Genomic DNA, 13,327 nt, shown 5'->3' on the forward strand with positions numbered 1-13,327 from the left:
CTCCTCCCACCATCCCAGGAGCAGTACAGCCATCGCTCAGCCAGATGTGGGCCACCAGTCACTGCTATGCGAATCCTGGGAGCTCGCAGTGTACCCCACACCATCCTCACCTCCCCACACCACGGGGCAGGGTCAGTGATGGTAGCAGGTCTGAACTTTCACGACGGTAGAAAGAATCAGGTGGTCTCATATAAACACGAGCTCAAATTGGGTGGTCTGAACCTTTGCACTTCAGACAGTCTCCAGGTACTGCTGGTGCTATAGAGCCTCAGACCACACCTGAGTAGCAAGAGGACACACGGAAGGACTCGGGCACAGGCATTACAAATAGAGGCTCGCCGAGAGCCTGGGATCTTTTGCTTCACCTGCGAAGGTGTTTCTCAGGCTCAACTCAAAGACAGGCTCACTGAAGCTGCCACCAAAAGCCACAGACAGACAATCTCAGAAAGACAGAGGAGTGTGTGAGTTGTGTTTTTTTCCTCACAAAGGCAAGCCAAGAGCTTGGATTCCGAGATGAAAATGTGAATCTCAACTCTGGTGCTCCTTAGGCTTTTTGAGGACGTTGTTGTGCTGACCCAAGGCACCCGAGGTGGACAAAGTATCCTGGGAAACAGTCGCAGAATATGAAGCTGGGTATATCAGGGACGTAGGAGGCAACATAGGGAGGTTGGATGAAAAATGGCACTAGGTCACAGTGTGCGTGAGCAGGCGTTTGGGCAGAGAGGACCGGCAAGGTTGTGGGCAGAATGAATGTGAGTGTCTGTGCACAGATGGGGCTGCGGGTACAGGGCTGTGGACCAAAGTGGGTATGGCCTCCTGCAACTCCATTCTTGGCACCAGCCATGACCCTGAATTCCAAGAGGCACTCCAGGGCATCGGAGGTGGATCTGTGCCCTTTTATCTCCTGGGAGAGTTGGAATCAAGTCTCCCAGGAGAGCAACACTGGACAACTCACTCTTTCACCCACTTGCTCTTTCCTTGGAAGGTAGGAGCTCCCACAGACCACCTTGAAGGGAACTTCAAGCTGAGAGGGAATGTGCGGCTCACCGTTTCTCCACAGGCACCACGGACCAACCAGCCTCTGCCTGCACACCCCCGCTCCCGGTCAGCTCACTCCCTCAAAGACAGTCAGCTCCCTGAGGATGCAGATCTGACCCCCAGAAACATGCAATATGCTCTGAAATCAACAACACAGCCTCGCCTCCCCGGGGGGAACGCTGGCTCAGGGTCCAGCCTACTTCCCAGCTCCTCCCTCTTTAGGCTGGGTCTCCTCTGCCCATCCCTGTGACCAGCAGACAGGGGATCCCAGGTCCCACCTGAGTGTGTGGTCAGCCCTGCTCGTGGGGGACAAGTAGGTCTCGGCAGGGGACGGGGACAAGAGGCAGCACCCAACAGGAAGACTCAGACACTGAAGGAGAAGTGACAGGTGGGGTTGGTGGCTCCCACCACAGGAAGCCCTTAACCCCAAAGGGTGTATTCAGCAACCAGGGGCGTGGATGCAAGGACTGGTAAGACTGTAGCATACCCATTTTCTGCATGTGTCACAGACTCTGTCCTGCTGATTCTCAGTCCACGGAGAAGGAAATTCCTCTCTCTGAGAATTGTTCAACATCTGGACATTGAAGAAAGAACCCCAGATTCTCGAGGATGAAGAGAGTTCTGCTGATGGTAGCCACCATGGACCAACCCCCAAGACAAAGGAGCAGAGATAGGTCTCAGGGTCTGCAGGAGTAGCAGACACAACGCCCACCTTAGCCCTGTGAGGGATGGTGCCTGATCTGCGCACAGCCTGGCCTGCGGATCCTACAATCCCTGCGTTAATTCCTGATGACACGAGGTGCTTGGAGATTTCTGTAATTTAAGAGAGTTCAAATAATGTTTGGAAATTGCAAGATTAGATCCTCTAGTGAGTTGTAGAAAAGGCACAGCTCAGAAGCATTCCACGGGGAGGGAAATCACGTCCTTCATGAATGACAAGGGGATGGAAGATATCCTTACACTGTAGGCTCCCAGATCGGCAGAACCCGGAACCACCCCAGAGCAGCAGCTCAGAGTCTCCCACAGGGGGAGGGCTCCAAGCATACCTAGGAATTGGTGAATCAGAGGGAATGTTTCCCATTTCAGGTCTGTCTGAGCTCTTTTGGAGTAAGACAGGGCAGCTGGTGATCTCTTTGTTGGTGTGCAGTGGACACTGAGGCGCCTACCACGCCAAAGGAAGGAAGACCTTGTGACTTTGACCTGCTCCCTCTCACTCTATCCTCACCTGCTCTCCGCATCTGTCCCCAGCTCAGGGCCATGACACCACACGCAAATGGAACCCTCTCGGGGAAGCCTCTGCAGGAGTTTGTGCTGGAGGGGTTTCAGGGGGGTCTGCAGACCCAGGCCCTGCTCTTTGCCCTCTTCCTGGCCCTGTACTTGGCCGCCGTCCTGGGGAACCTCACCATGATCGTGGTCATCACCCTGGACGCCCGTCTGCACTCCCCAATGTACTTCTTCCTCAAGAACCTCTCCTTCATGGACCTGTGCTACTCATCTGTCATCTACCCCAAAGCCCTGGCCAACGTCCTGTCCTCAGCCAAGGTCATTTCCTTCGGGGGCTGTGCCTCCCAGTTCTTCTTCTTCTCCATGATGGGCACGACTGAGGCTTTCCTCTTGGCCGTGATGGCCTATGACCGCTTCCTGGCCATCTGCAGCCCCCTTCACTATCCCATCACCATGTGCCCATCAGCCTGTGCCCGCCTGGTGCTGGGCTGCTACGGTGGAGGCTGCCTCAACGCCATCCTGCAGACCAGCTTCACATTCAGCCTCCCCTTCTGCAGCTCCAACCACATCGACCACTTCTTCTGCGATGTGCCCCCGCTGCTCCTGCTCGCCTGTGCTGACACAGCCATCAGTGAGCTGGTCCTGTTTGGCATCTGCGGGCTCTTCATCGTGGGCACCACCCTCGGGGTCCTCATCTCCTATGCCTACATCACCGTGACCATCCTGAGGATGCGCTCGGGAGCAGGCAGACACAAGCTCTTCTCCACCTGTGGCTCCCACATGACGGCCGTGTCCCTCTTTTATGGAACTGTCTTTGTCATGTATGCCCAGCCGGGAGCGGTGGAGTCCATGGAGCAGGGCAAGGTGGTCTCTGTCTTCTACACCCTGGTCATCCCCGTGCTCAACCCCCTCATCTACAGCCTGCGGAACAAGGAGGTGAAGGAGGCCCTGCGCAGACTGGGCCAAAAGAGCATCACCTCCTGATGGAGCCGGCCAGAGGAAGAGGGTCCTACATTTGTTTTGAGGAATTCACGCCTCTTTCATTGAATTCCTTCTTTCATGCAACATATCATTCAGCTATTCCTAGAAGCACACCTTGGACCATGCATGCAGGTACGAGATGCAAGGGGTAAAATGGCATCTTCATTGCCACCTAAAATTGCATGGTCTGTGATGGAGCAAGACGCTAAACATGAACAGAGTCGTGAACACAGAGTCTCTGATCCAGGCTCTGGGTCCCAATTCAACCCCTTCATTGAAGGTATGTGAGCAGACAAATGCTCTGGCCTTTTCCCTTCACTTCATGGCTGAATCTCAAGTAAACCTCTGCTCAGCAATAGCACCTGGACCACCCAGAAGGGGGATTTAGGACGCTCAGCCCTAGCCCTTCCTTGGGGATACCCTGCGGTCAGCATAGCCTCTTAGGGGAGGCGGGAGGACGGTGCTTCCCCTCCATTTGGCATCTGGATGTTCCCCTCCCCCTCCCCTTCTGTTCACTAATCCTACCACCTCCAACAGGAAGCACAGTGACCTGTGCTCCTGCTTCAGGGGCTCCCGGTCACCCTGCCCCTGGTTTCTCCTCTGAGATGGCACCTCAGAGTCCCAGGGTGTCCACTTAAATGCCCAATGTCCAATGTTCCCCTGGCCCCGTCCACCCAGCCTGGCCGGTGACAACATCCTCACCACGTGTCACCCTGACAAGTGATGCCCTGACACAGCAGACATCTCTGAATGAGGATGAGTTCCTGGTGGCTGCAGCAGACCGCACGGATGGAAAGGGAGGTACACTGCCTTGGCAGAGCACACGGCTCCCTGGCCTCTGTCCCACACTCCCTAGAGCCTGGACTCTCTGTCCTGACCTGCCCACTCGGAGCTCCAGCCTCATGCTCAGGGGACCCCACACAGAGCCTGGGCTCACAGCCCGCTGGCCTCCTTGCCTTGACTCTCTGTAGTGGAGTCATTCACGCCCATGGTCACCAGAAGGTTGTGCTCGGGACATGAGGGTGATCTGCTCCCTGTGGGGCCAGTAGGGATCTGACATGCCTCTCTGATCCCAGCTCTCAAGGTCCCTCTCTCCCTGCTCAGGTGAACTTGGGGAGGGGCTAACAGTCAAGTCCTGGGGCTGCTGCTCACCTTTGGTCCCTTAGACATGCTCCGAGTCTCTCTAGATTTTTGTACCCACTTTCTCATCTTTGGGCTCTCCAAATATTTCTAGCTTTGCCATACCTTACTGTATTCATCTCATACAATTTCTACTTTCAGGAGTCCCCAGGCTTCCACTCCAAAATGACATGCCTTCTCATCATTTCCGGCCATAACGCTGTCATCTCCCATTCTCATTTTTACCTCTCTTATTTGCCACCCTCCCTCTTCGTCCTCATTTCTTCTTCTTCCTTCATCCCTCCCTCCTTCCTCCCCTCTCCCTCTCTCTTTTTATTTTCCCTCAGTACCAGGGGTTTCAGGAGAATTACCTTGTGTCTTCTACTGTCTTCATTTAAATTTCCAAAGGAATTGGAGAAACACAGTCTGTTTCTATACAAGGGTAAATACATTATCATTTGGTAAAATTGCTTGGTGTAAAGAGTGAGGAATCAGTGGCTCTTTGTAGAAGAGCATTAGTGCTGACTTTGAATAGGTCAGATAAACTGCTCCAAGAGTAGGTGGGTAATTGCTCCAACAACCTTAAAGAAAATGATTTTTAATGCTCTCTAGGTGACCTTTGTGTCTGTGCCACCTACATTCCAGGTTGTAGTGAGGACCACTGCACAGGGCTGCAAGTGCTTTATTTGCTCTGTTCATCTTGTATGATGCTTTGCATGCTACAGCCACATCGTAGGGTCTCAGGTCACATGGCCTGGCTGGATATGATTTTAGTGTTAACTAGATTCGGAAATCTTAGTTACACATGTCGTAACTCTAGTTTATTGTGTTTAAGTGGAGAATAAACACCTTGACTTTCAAGACCATATTGCAATTTTGATGCTGATTCTGGTCTAATGTTTAAAACTTTCTACATTTTTCCCGTGTGAAAAAATTACTCTTTCTCTTCTGACTAATTTCGAGTGTACACTTCAGTAGCTTGCAGAGCATTCACGTTGTTGTGTCTCAGATCTCCAGAACTTCCTCATCTTGCAAAACTGGAACTCCATGTGTCTTAAACAGCAGCTTCCTAGTTCCCTGTTACAACCACCACCCGCAACCACCATTCAGCTTTCTGTCCCGATGAATGCGACTGCGTTAGAACCCCAGAGACGTCACACAGACCGTACGTGTCTTTTTGCTTCTGGTCGTTTCCCTCAGCACTATGCCTCCAAAGCTCATCCACGTTGCAGGCTGTGACAGGAGTCCCATCCTTTTTCATGGATGGATAATATTCCATCATGTCTATGTGCAGGTTTTGTTGACCTTACACCCACCAGTGAACACTTGGGTGGCCTCCACCTTCTGACTCTATTGAAAAATTCTGCTGAGAACATGGGAGTTCACTTACCTCTTGGTTCCTATTTCATTTTTCCTTGTTTTTTTTTTTTTTTTTGAGTACACAGTCAAACATGTGATTACTGGACTACACACTAATTCTTTTGCATTTTGAGGGGTGCGCTATATCATGTTCCAGAATGGCTGGACCGTTTTATATACCTCCCAAGGGTGCAATACCATTCCAGTTTCTCCAAGTCCATCAACGTATGTTCCTTTCCTTTTGATGGTGGCCGTCGTAATGATTGTGAAGTAGTGTCTCTTTCTTGGTTTCTCGTCCCTAACGATTCGTGACTGTGAGCATCTTCTGGTGTGTTTGCTGGCAATTCGTAGAGCATCTTTAGAGCATCTTTAGAGACACAACTTCAAGAAATCTGAAGATCGTTCATTGTATTATTGGTCTATTTAATCGTAGAGATTCTTTATACATTCTGAATTTCATCGCCCTCCTATCAGATATAAGATATGCAAACATTCCTTCCACCTCAGAAGTTGCTTTCTCACACTGTTATTTAAGTCATTTCTGCACTGATTTTTCACTGCTGATGGCACTTCCTGTTAGTGGTTTCATCAGAGCAGACCACACCGGTGTTTCATCGTTTCTGGGAATACAATATCTATTACGGATATGACCCCCTATCAGACATAGCAGTTCCAGATGTGTTCTCCCATGCCACAGGCTGGCTTTCCACATGGCTATTTACATCTCGAATGCACAGAGTTTTACGTCTGTTAGAGTCCCATGTGTCTCTTTCCACTTTTGTGTCCTGTGCTCTTGGAGTCATAGCCAAGCAATCATTGCCAAATCCAAGGTCGTGGAGTTTTTCTCCTGTTTTCTTCTAGGAGTTGGAGAGATTTAGGCCATGCATTGATGTTGCAAATCCGTTTTGAGTTCGCTTGTTCACAATGCATGGTAAGGGGCCAACATTATACTTCTGCATATGAGCAGCCACTTTCCCAGTGCCATTTGTCGAGGGCTGCCTATTCCCAGTGAGGTGTCTTGGCACGCATGTTGAAGCTCATTTGACTATATCTATGAAGGTTCCTTTCCGAGCTCTCTATTGGCTCCACTGCTTTATAAGTACGTCTTTGTACCACTACCACCCTGCCTGGATTAGTGGAGCTTTGTAATATTTTGAAATCAGAAAGTCGAGTTCTCTGTGGCGCTTCTGGGTTGAGGATTGGAATTGACCCTGCAGGGGCTCTGGTGCCTGCTGTGGTGCAGGGTCAGTCCCTGGCCCAGGAATGTCCACATTTTGCAGGCACAGCCACAAACAAAGAAAAGGGAAAGAAAAACAGAAGAAAGAAATCAAGAAGTCTGAGGCCTGCACTTTGGTTCTTCATTTTCTTTTCTTTGTTTTCTTTTTCCCTATTTTTTCTTTTTTCTTTTTTTTTCTTTGTTTCTCTTTTTTTTTTTTCTGGTCTTTATGTGGCTGCATCCATGTCATATGGAATTTTCCAGGCTAGATGCCGAATTAGAGCTACAGCTGCCGGCTGCACCACAGCTACCACAACTCGGGATCTGAGCGGGGTTGGCAACCTAAACCACAGCTGGCCAGCAATGCCTAATCCTTAACCAAGTGAGCGAGGTCAGGGACCGAATCCGAGTCTTCACGGATGCTACTTGGCTTGTTACTGGTGAACCACAGCAGGGACTCCTGTTCTTCTTTTCCCACGTCGTTTTAGCTCTTTGTGATCCCCGGAGGCTCCATACGAATTTGAAAATGAACTTTTCATTTTCTGCAGAAAAATGAGACGGTGGGTTGTGATGAGGCTTACACTGCATCTTCGGTCACATTGGGAAGTGCCGGCATCTTCCCACTCACGCACGCGGGACGGCTTTCCTTCATGAAGGTGCCCTGTAATTTCGCTCAGCTGTGTTTTTACTTTTACATCTATTGAGCTTTTGTCACCCTTGGCTAAGTTGGTTTTTGTTTTTGTTTTTTTGTCATTTTTCCATTTCTTGGGCCGCGTCTGTGTCATATGGAGGTTCCCAGGCTAGGGGTCGAATCGGAGCTGTAGCCGCCAGCCTACGCCAGAGCCACAGCAACGCAGGATCCAAGTCACGTCTGCAACCTACACCACAGCTCATGGCAATGCTGGATCGTCAACCCCCTGAGCAAGGGCAGGGATCGAACCTGCAACCTCATGGTTCCTAGTTGGATTCCTTAACCACTGCGCCACGTCGTATTGTATTCTTTTTGATGTCTTTGTAAATGGAGCTGCTGTATTAATTTCCTTTTGATATTATTCATTGAGAGGACATAGCAATGGTCTCAGTTTTGATGTATTGATTTTGTGTATGACACTTGGCTGATTTTATGATTTCTTAGACTTTTCACAAGCCTTAGGGTTTTCTGTGTAGCACGTCATCTGTAAACACGATATTTTTACTTCTTTTAGACTTTGGACCTCCCTTTTTCAGAGCATGCATAGTTCCTCTTGCCAGGACCCCAGTACTATGCTGAGAAGAGTAGAGAGCAGGTACTCTTACGTTGTCCTGAGAACTAAAGGAGGATCTTTCTCTTACTAGTGCACATGATCTCAGCGGAGGGCTTTCATATATGGACTCCATTAAGGGGACGGACTTTCTTCCACTTGCACTGTGCCCTTGGTATATTTTGTAATGACAGAGTGCTGACGTTTTCTGAATTTGATCTGCATTCGTTGAGATGATCATGGCTTTCCCCCATTATTCCCTTAATGTGCTGGATGCTACTGACTGATTTCTGAAACATCCCCCGATCTAATGGTAATTACTCCATACTAGGCAGTAATGCTAGTTAGTCTCTCTCCTCCACTTATGTATGTATATGAGGCATATAATGATTGACTGTCTTCAAAAATGTCTTGAGCTGTAGGAGAGAAAATAAATGGCTTGCTCTAGCACCTTGACTCAAATGTCACACAGAAAGAAATCCCTCACACTTTCACATACTCTTAACCTTCACTCCTGGCTCCAGCCACATGTAGGCTCCTGTCAAACCCCAACTCCCCACCCTCCACCCCCCAGCCCCCAGCCCCCGTCCCCCACCTCCAGGCGGTGAGATACATCGATGGACAGGGCCCTGCTTCCACTTTGCCTCTTGTCAGCCCACCTTCAACACAATCACCAAGACACTTGTTGAAAATAAGCATTAAAATCCGTGGTCAGACACTCCCCTAGTGACTCTGACGTCAGCAGCAATGCCCTTGGCTCAAGCAGCTCAGACCAGAAAAGCAGTGCCTCTCAGAGAGGAGCCAGGTCCGTGGTCTGAGGCCAATGCGGCGGTTCCACCTGGCACCGATGTTCCCGGGGGTCCCTGCTCCATCACACCAAAGGCATGGATGATGTTGTCACTGCGACAGGACACAGACCCCCAGCCCCAACCACCACCTTTCTCCCCTCGCAGTGGAAGACATGAGGTATGAACGTTTACACTAATCCTATGCATTCATAGATACAGGACAAGACACTAAAATAAAACCAGCTCCTGGAACTCACCGCCACCCAGATCACGAGAAAGAAACTGACTCAATCCCAATTCTTGCCTTCCAAAAGGAAACACTACCATCACTCTAAAACCAACACGATTAATTCTTGATAGGATTTCTATACAGTGGAACAAACCGACTCTAGCATTGATTGGAAGCACCGTCTCAAAGAATATGTAGAGGACCTCTGAAAAAGAAGAAAGAGCAAAGGAGATTCGTCCTGACAAAAACTCAAGATTCCTTTTAGGCTACACAATTGAAACTGTACATTGGTCAAATAGCTAATAGCATAATAAGTAACAAGGCTCACAAGGCAGAAATTGCTTTAAAACTTAATAGAAGTCGCTGGCAACTCGGAAATGCAAATAAGAATTAGACAGCTTAGAGGGCAAACAGGCACATGACAAAATGCTCAACATCGCTAATTATTAGAGAAATACAAATCAAAACTACTCGGGGGTACCACCTCACACCTGTTCAAACGGCCATCAGTAGCAAGTCAACAAATAACAAATGCTGGAGAGGGTGTGGAGAAAGGGGGTACCCTCCTACACCATTGCTGGGAATGTAAATGGTACCGCCACTATGGAAAACAGTATCCAGGTACCTCAGAAAACTCTACATGGAGCTGCCATATGACCCAGAAATCCTACTCTTGGGCTTATAGCTGGTGAAAACGTCCCTTGAAAAAGATATATGCACCTGTATGTGCATTGCAGCACTATTCACAAGAGCCAAGACATAGGAACAAGCTAAATGTCCATCAACAGATGAATGGGTTAAGAAGATGTGCTGCATATACACAATGGAATATTACTCAGCCATAAAAAAGAACAAAATGATGCCACTCGCAGCAACGTGGATGGAACTAGAGACTCTCAAACTAAGTGAACTAAGTCAGCAAGAGAAAGACAAATACCATATGCTATCGCTTATATCTAGAATGTAACATATGGCACAAAAGAAATTTTCCACAGAAAAGAAACTCAAGGACTTGGAGAACATGACTTCTGGTTGCCAAGAGGGAAGGGAAGGGAGTGGGATGGACCAGGAGTCTGGGGTTAATAAATGCAAATCATTCCACTTGGAGTGGATAAGTGGTGAGATCCTGCTCTATAGCACAGGGCACTATATCTAGACACTTTTGATTGAGCATGACAAAGGATAATGTGAGAAAAAGAATGTGTATATGTGAATATGTATGTATGACTGGGTCGCTTTGCTGAGTACTAGAAAATAGATCACTGTAAACAACCTCTAATGGGAAAAACAAAAATCATTTAAGAAATAGGAAAAAAATAAGAAAAGCATGGATTTAACCTACCTATAAAAATGGGAAAGAGGGAAATAAGGGGGAAAACAAAGACTCCGACACGGCTGGTGGTATTTCATCGGCACAATCATTTTGAGAGAAAATTGCCCAGAGAAGTGCACACATAAGGAAGAATTTTCCATGATGAAGTTGCTCAGCAAAACCAGCAAAATGCCTGAAGGACTTAGAGCAAGAAGAAATCAGCCAGCTGTGGCTCTGGAAGTTACAGGTGTAGACACCCCTGTAGTAGCTTCTAGAGCCATGGGAAGAGAATGGAGGGATTGCCATGGGACCGTCTGTGCCCACCATGGTCGCTGGGGCAGCTCAGAGTTGCTGCAGGACCTCATAGCCACGACCTTTGAAAAGGAAAGGATTTGCGTTTACACTTGAGTAGAGTAATCGACTGGCAAGAATGAAGAAAGATGGAATGTGAAAGGAGACTCCACGACATCAGATTTATATGAAAATTAATGAAGTTGAGGGAAAAAATCAGTCTTTCCCCTCAGGAATCCATATACACACTTTAGAGAGTAGAAATTTTCCATTACATAATATTCATTATTCAGAAAAAATAATAAACCTGAATTAACCGAAATGTCTCCCTCAAGAAGATTCCACCAGTAAGTGGGTATGTTTTCATGTTGAAAACCAGTGAAATGAAATGAATGCACTGGACAGCGGAAGGACAGGGAAAGGCGGTCAGGATCCTGCAGAGTATATTTTGACCTAATGCCACAGAGGTGATACAGCCCTGAGACAGGAGAGGGAAGGTGCACTGCTGACCCTGCCAGGTGAAAGCACACTGCCTCACCACCCTGCAGTGTGAGTCACTATGGCCACCATCGTCAAGTCACACAAAGTGGATGATTCATGGCAAAAGGAATTCACATTCTCACAAGTCTGGAAGGTCGACGTCCAAATTCAGGTGGTCAGCAGGGCCAGCTGCCCATGACGGCTCTAGGAAAACCTTCTTCCTTGCCTGTTTCTGGCCTCTGGAGGCTCCTGGTGTCCTTGGCCTTCATTTTCCTGTTGCGAAATCACTGCTAACCCCACCCAGTCTCTCCATGCCCTTCTTCCTTGTGTCTTTGAGTCTCTGTGTCTCAGTGTCCTTTCCTCTTCTGATCAGGACACAAGCCATTGGATTTATGGTTCAGCTAACTCAGCAAGCCTAATGCACACCAGTTGGTTGGGAAAGACTCTATTTCTAAAGAAGGTCACATTCTGAGTTTCTTGGTAGACAGGTTTTGGAGGGAGACCCTGGTCTCCGTACTACCATGAGGTTCCATGTGCTCCAAGGGGATTTATGTTCCATGTTTGCTGCGTGTAGCGTTCCATCTGTGCCAAGGAGGTCTGTGCAGTTCATATTTTGAACCAACTCTAACATAGGACCACAATACTTCCATTTGTTTTTTCAATTACAGAGAGAAGTATGTTGTAAAATATCAACCATGATTTGGATGTTTGCACTTCATTTGCATTCTTTCCGTTTTTAATTTACAAATTTTAAATCTTTGTTATTGTTTACACCTTTACTTTTTTAACTTTTATTCCTTTTTCCGCTCTACAGCATGGTGACCCAGCTACACATACATGTATACATTCCTTTTTCTCACATTACATATTCCATCATAAGTAACTAGACATACTTCCCAGTGCTACACAGCAGGATCTCATTGCTAATCCATTCCCAAGGCAATAGTCTGCATCTATTAACCCCAAGTTCCCAGTCCATCCCACTCCCTCCCCTTCCCCCACAGCAACCACAAGTCTATTCTCCAAGTCCATGAGTTTCTTTTCGGTTCATAGGTTCCTTTGTGCCACATATTAGATTCCAGAGATAAGTGATATCATATGGTAATTGTCTTTCTCTTGCTGATTTACTTCATTCAGCATGAGAGTCTCTAGTTCCAGTCATGTTGCCATAAATGCCATCATTTTATTCTTTCTTATGGCTGAGTAATATTCCATTGTGGATATATACCACATCTTCCTTATCCAATCAAATGTTGATGGACCTTTGCGTTGTTTCCATGTCTCGGCTCTTGTGAATAGTGCTGCAATGAACATACACGTGCATGTGCCTTCTTAAAGGAAATCTTCGTCCAGCTATATGCCCAAGCGTGGGATGGCTGGGTCATATGCTGGTTCTATGTATAGATTTCTAAGAGTTTCCTGCATATCGTTTTCCATAGTGGTTGTACCAGCTACATTCCCACCAACAGTGCAGGAGGGTTCCCTTTTCTCCACACCCTCTGCAGCAATTGTTATTTGTGGACTTATCAATGAGCTAGAAAATAAAAGGAGAGGCCAAGAAAAACTAGAAAATTCATTTGCAGCGATACAAACTGAGCCAAAGACAACAAAGACCAGAATGCATAATGCTGAGCAATGAATTAGTGACATGGAAGATAGAATAGTGGAAATCACCCACTCAGGACTGCAGACAGAAAACCAAATAAAAAACCATGAAAGCAATATCCGAGACCCATGGGATAACGTAAAGTGGGCCAAACTACGTATAATAGTTATTCCAGTAGGCGAAGAAAATGCAAAGGGGATTGAAAATATATTTGAAGAAATTATGGCTGAAAATTTTCCACATCTAAAGGATGCTGATATCAAGATACAGGAAGCACGGAGGGCCCCAAACAAGTTGAACCCAAATAGAACAAGACATATCATACTAAAAATGGCAACAGTTAAAGATAAAGAGAGGATTCTAAAGGCAGCAAGAGAAAAGCAAAGCGTTAATTACAAGGGAACCCCAATAAGGCTATCAGCTCATTTCTCTACAGAAACCCT

The 13,327-nt window shown here is 47.5% G+C and overlaps 1 protein-coding gene across 1 annotated transcript; it reads left to right on the top strand.

Moving 5' to 3' along the window:
- The first annotated feature begins 2,295 nt into the window (after nt 1-2,295).
- LOC106506441 (olfactory receptor 9S13-like) lies at nt 2,296-3,246 on the top strand. Its single transcript, XM_013984669.3, has one exon. The coding sequence runs from the start codon at nt 2,296-2,298 to the stop codon at nt 3,244-3,246; it is 951 nt and encodes a 316-aa protein (XP_013840123.3).
- The last annotated feature ends 10,081 nt before the right edge of the window (nt 3,247-13,327 follow it).

This window comes from Sus scrofa, chromosome 15 (assembly GCF_054392235.1).
Source record: "Sus scrofa isolate SSC_HxYL_T2T_F1_AM1 chromosome 15, Sscrofa_HxYL_maternal_Yorkshire_Landrace_v2.0, whole genome shotgun sequence".
Lineage (NCBI taxonomy): Eukaryota > Metazoa > Chordata > Mammalia > Artiodactyla > Suidae > Sus > Sus scrofa.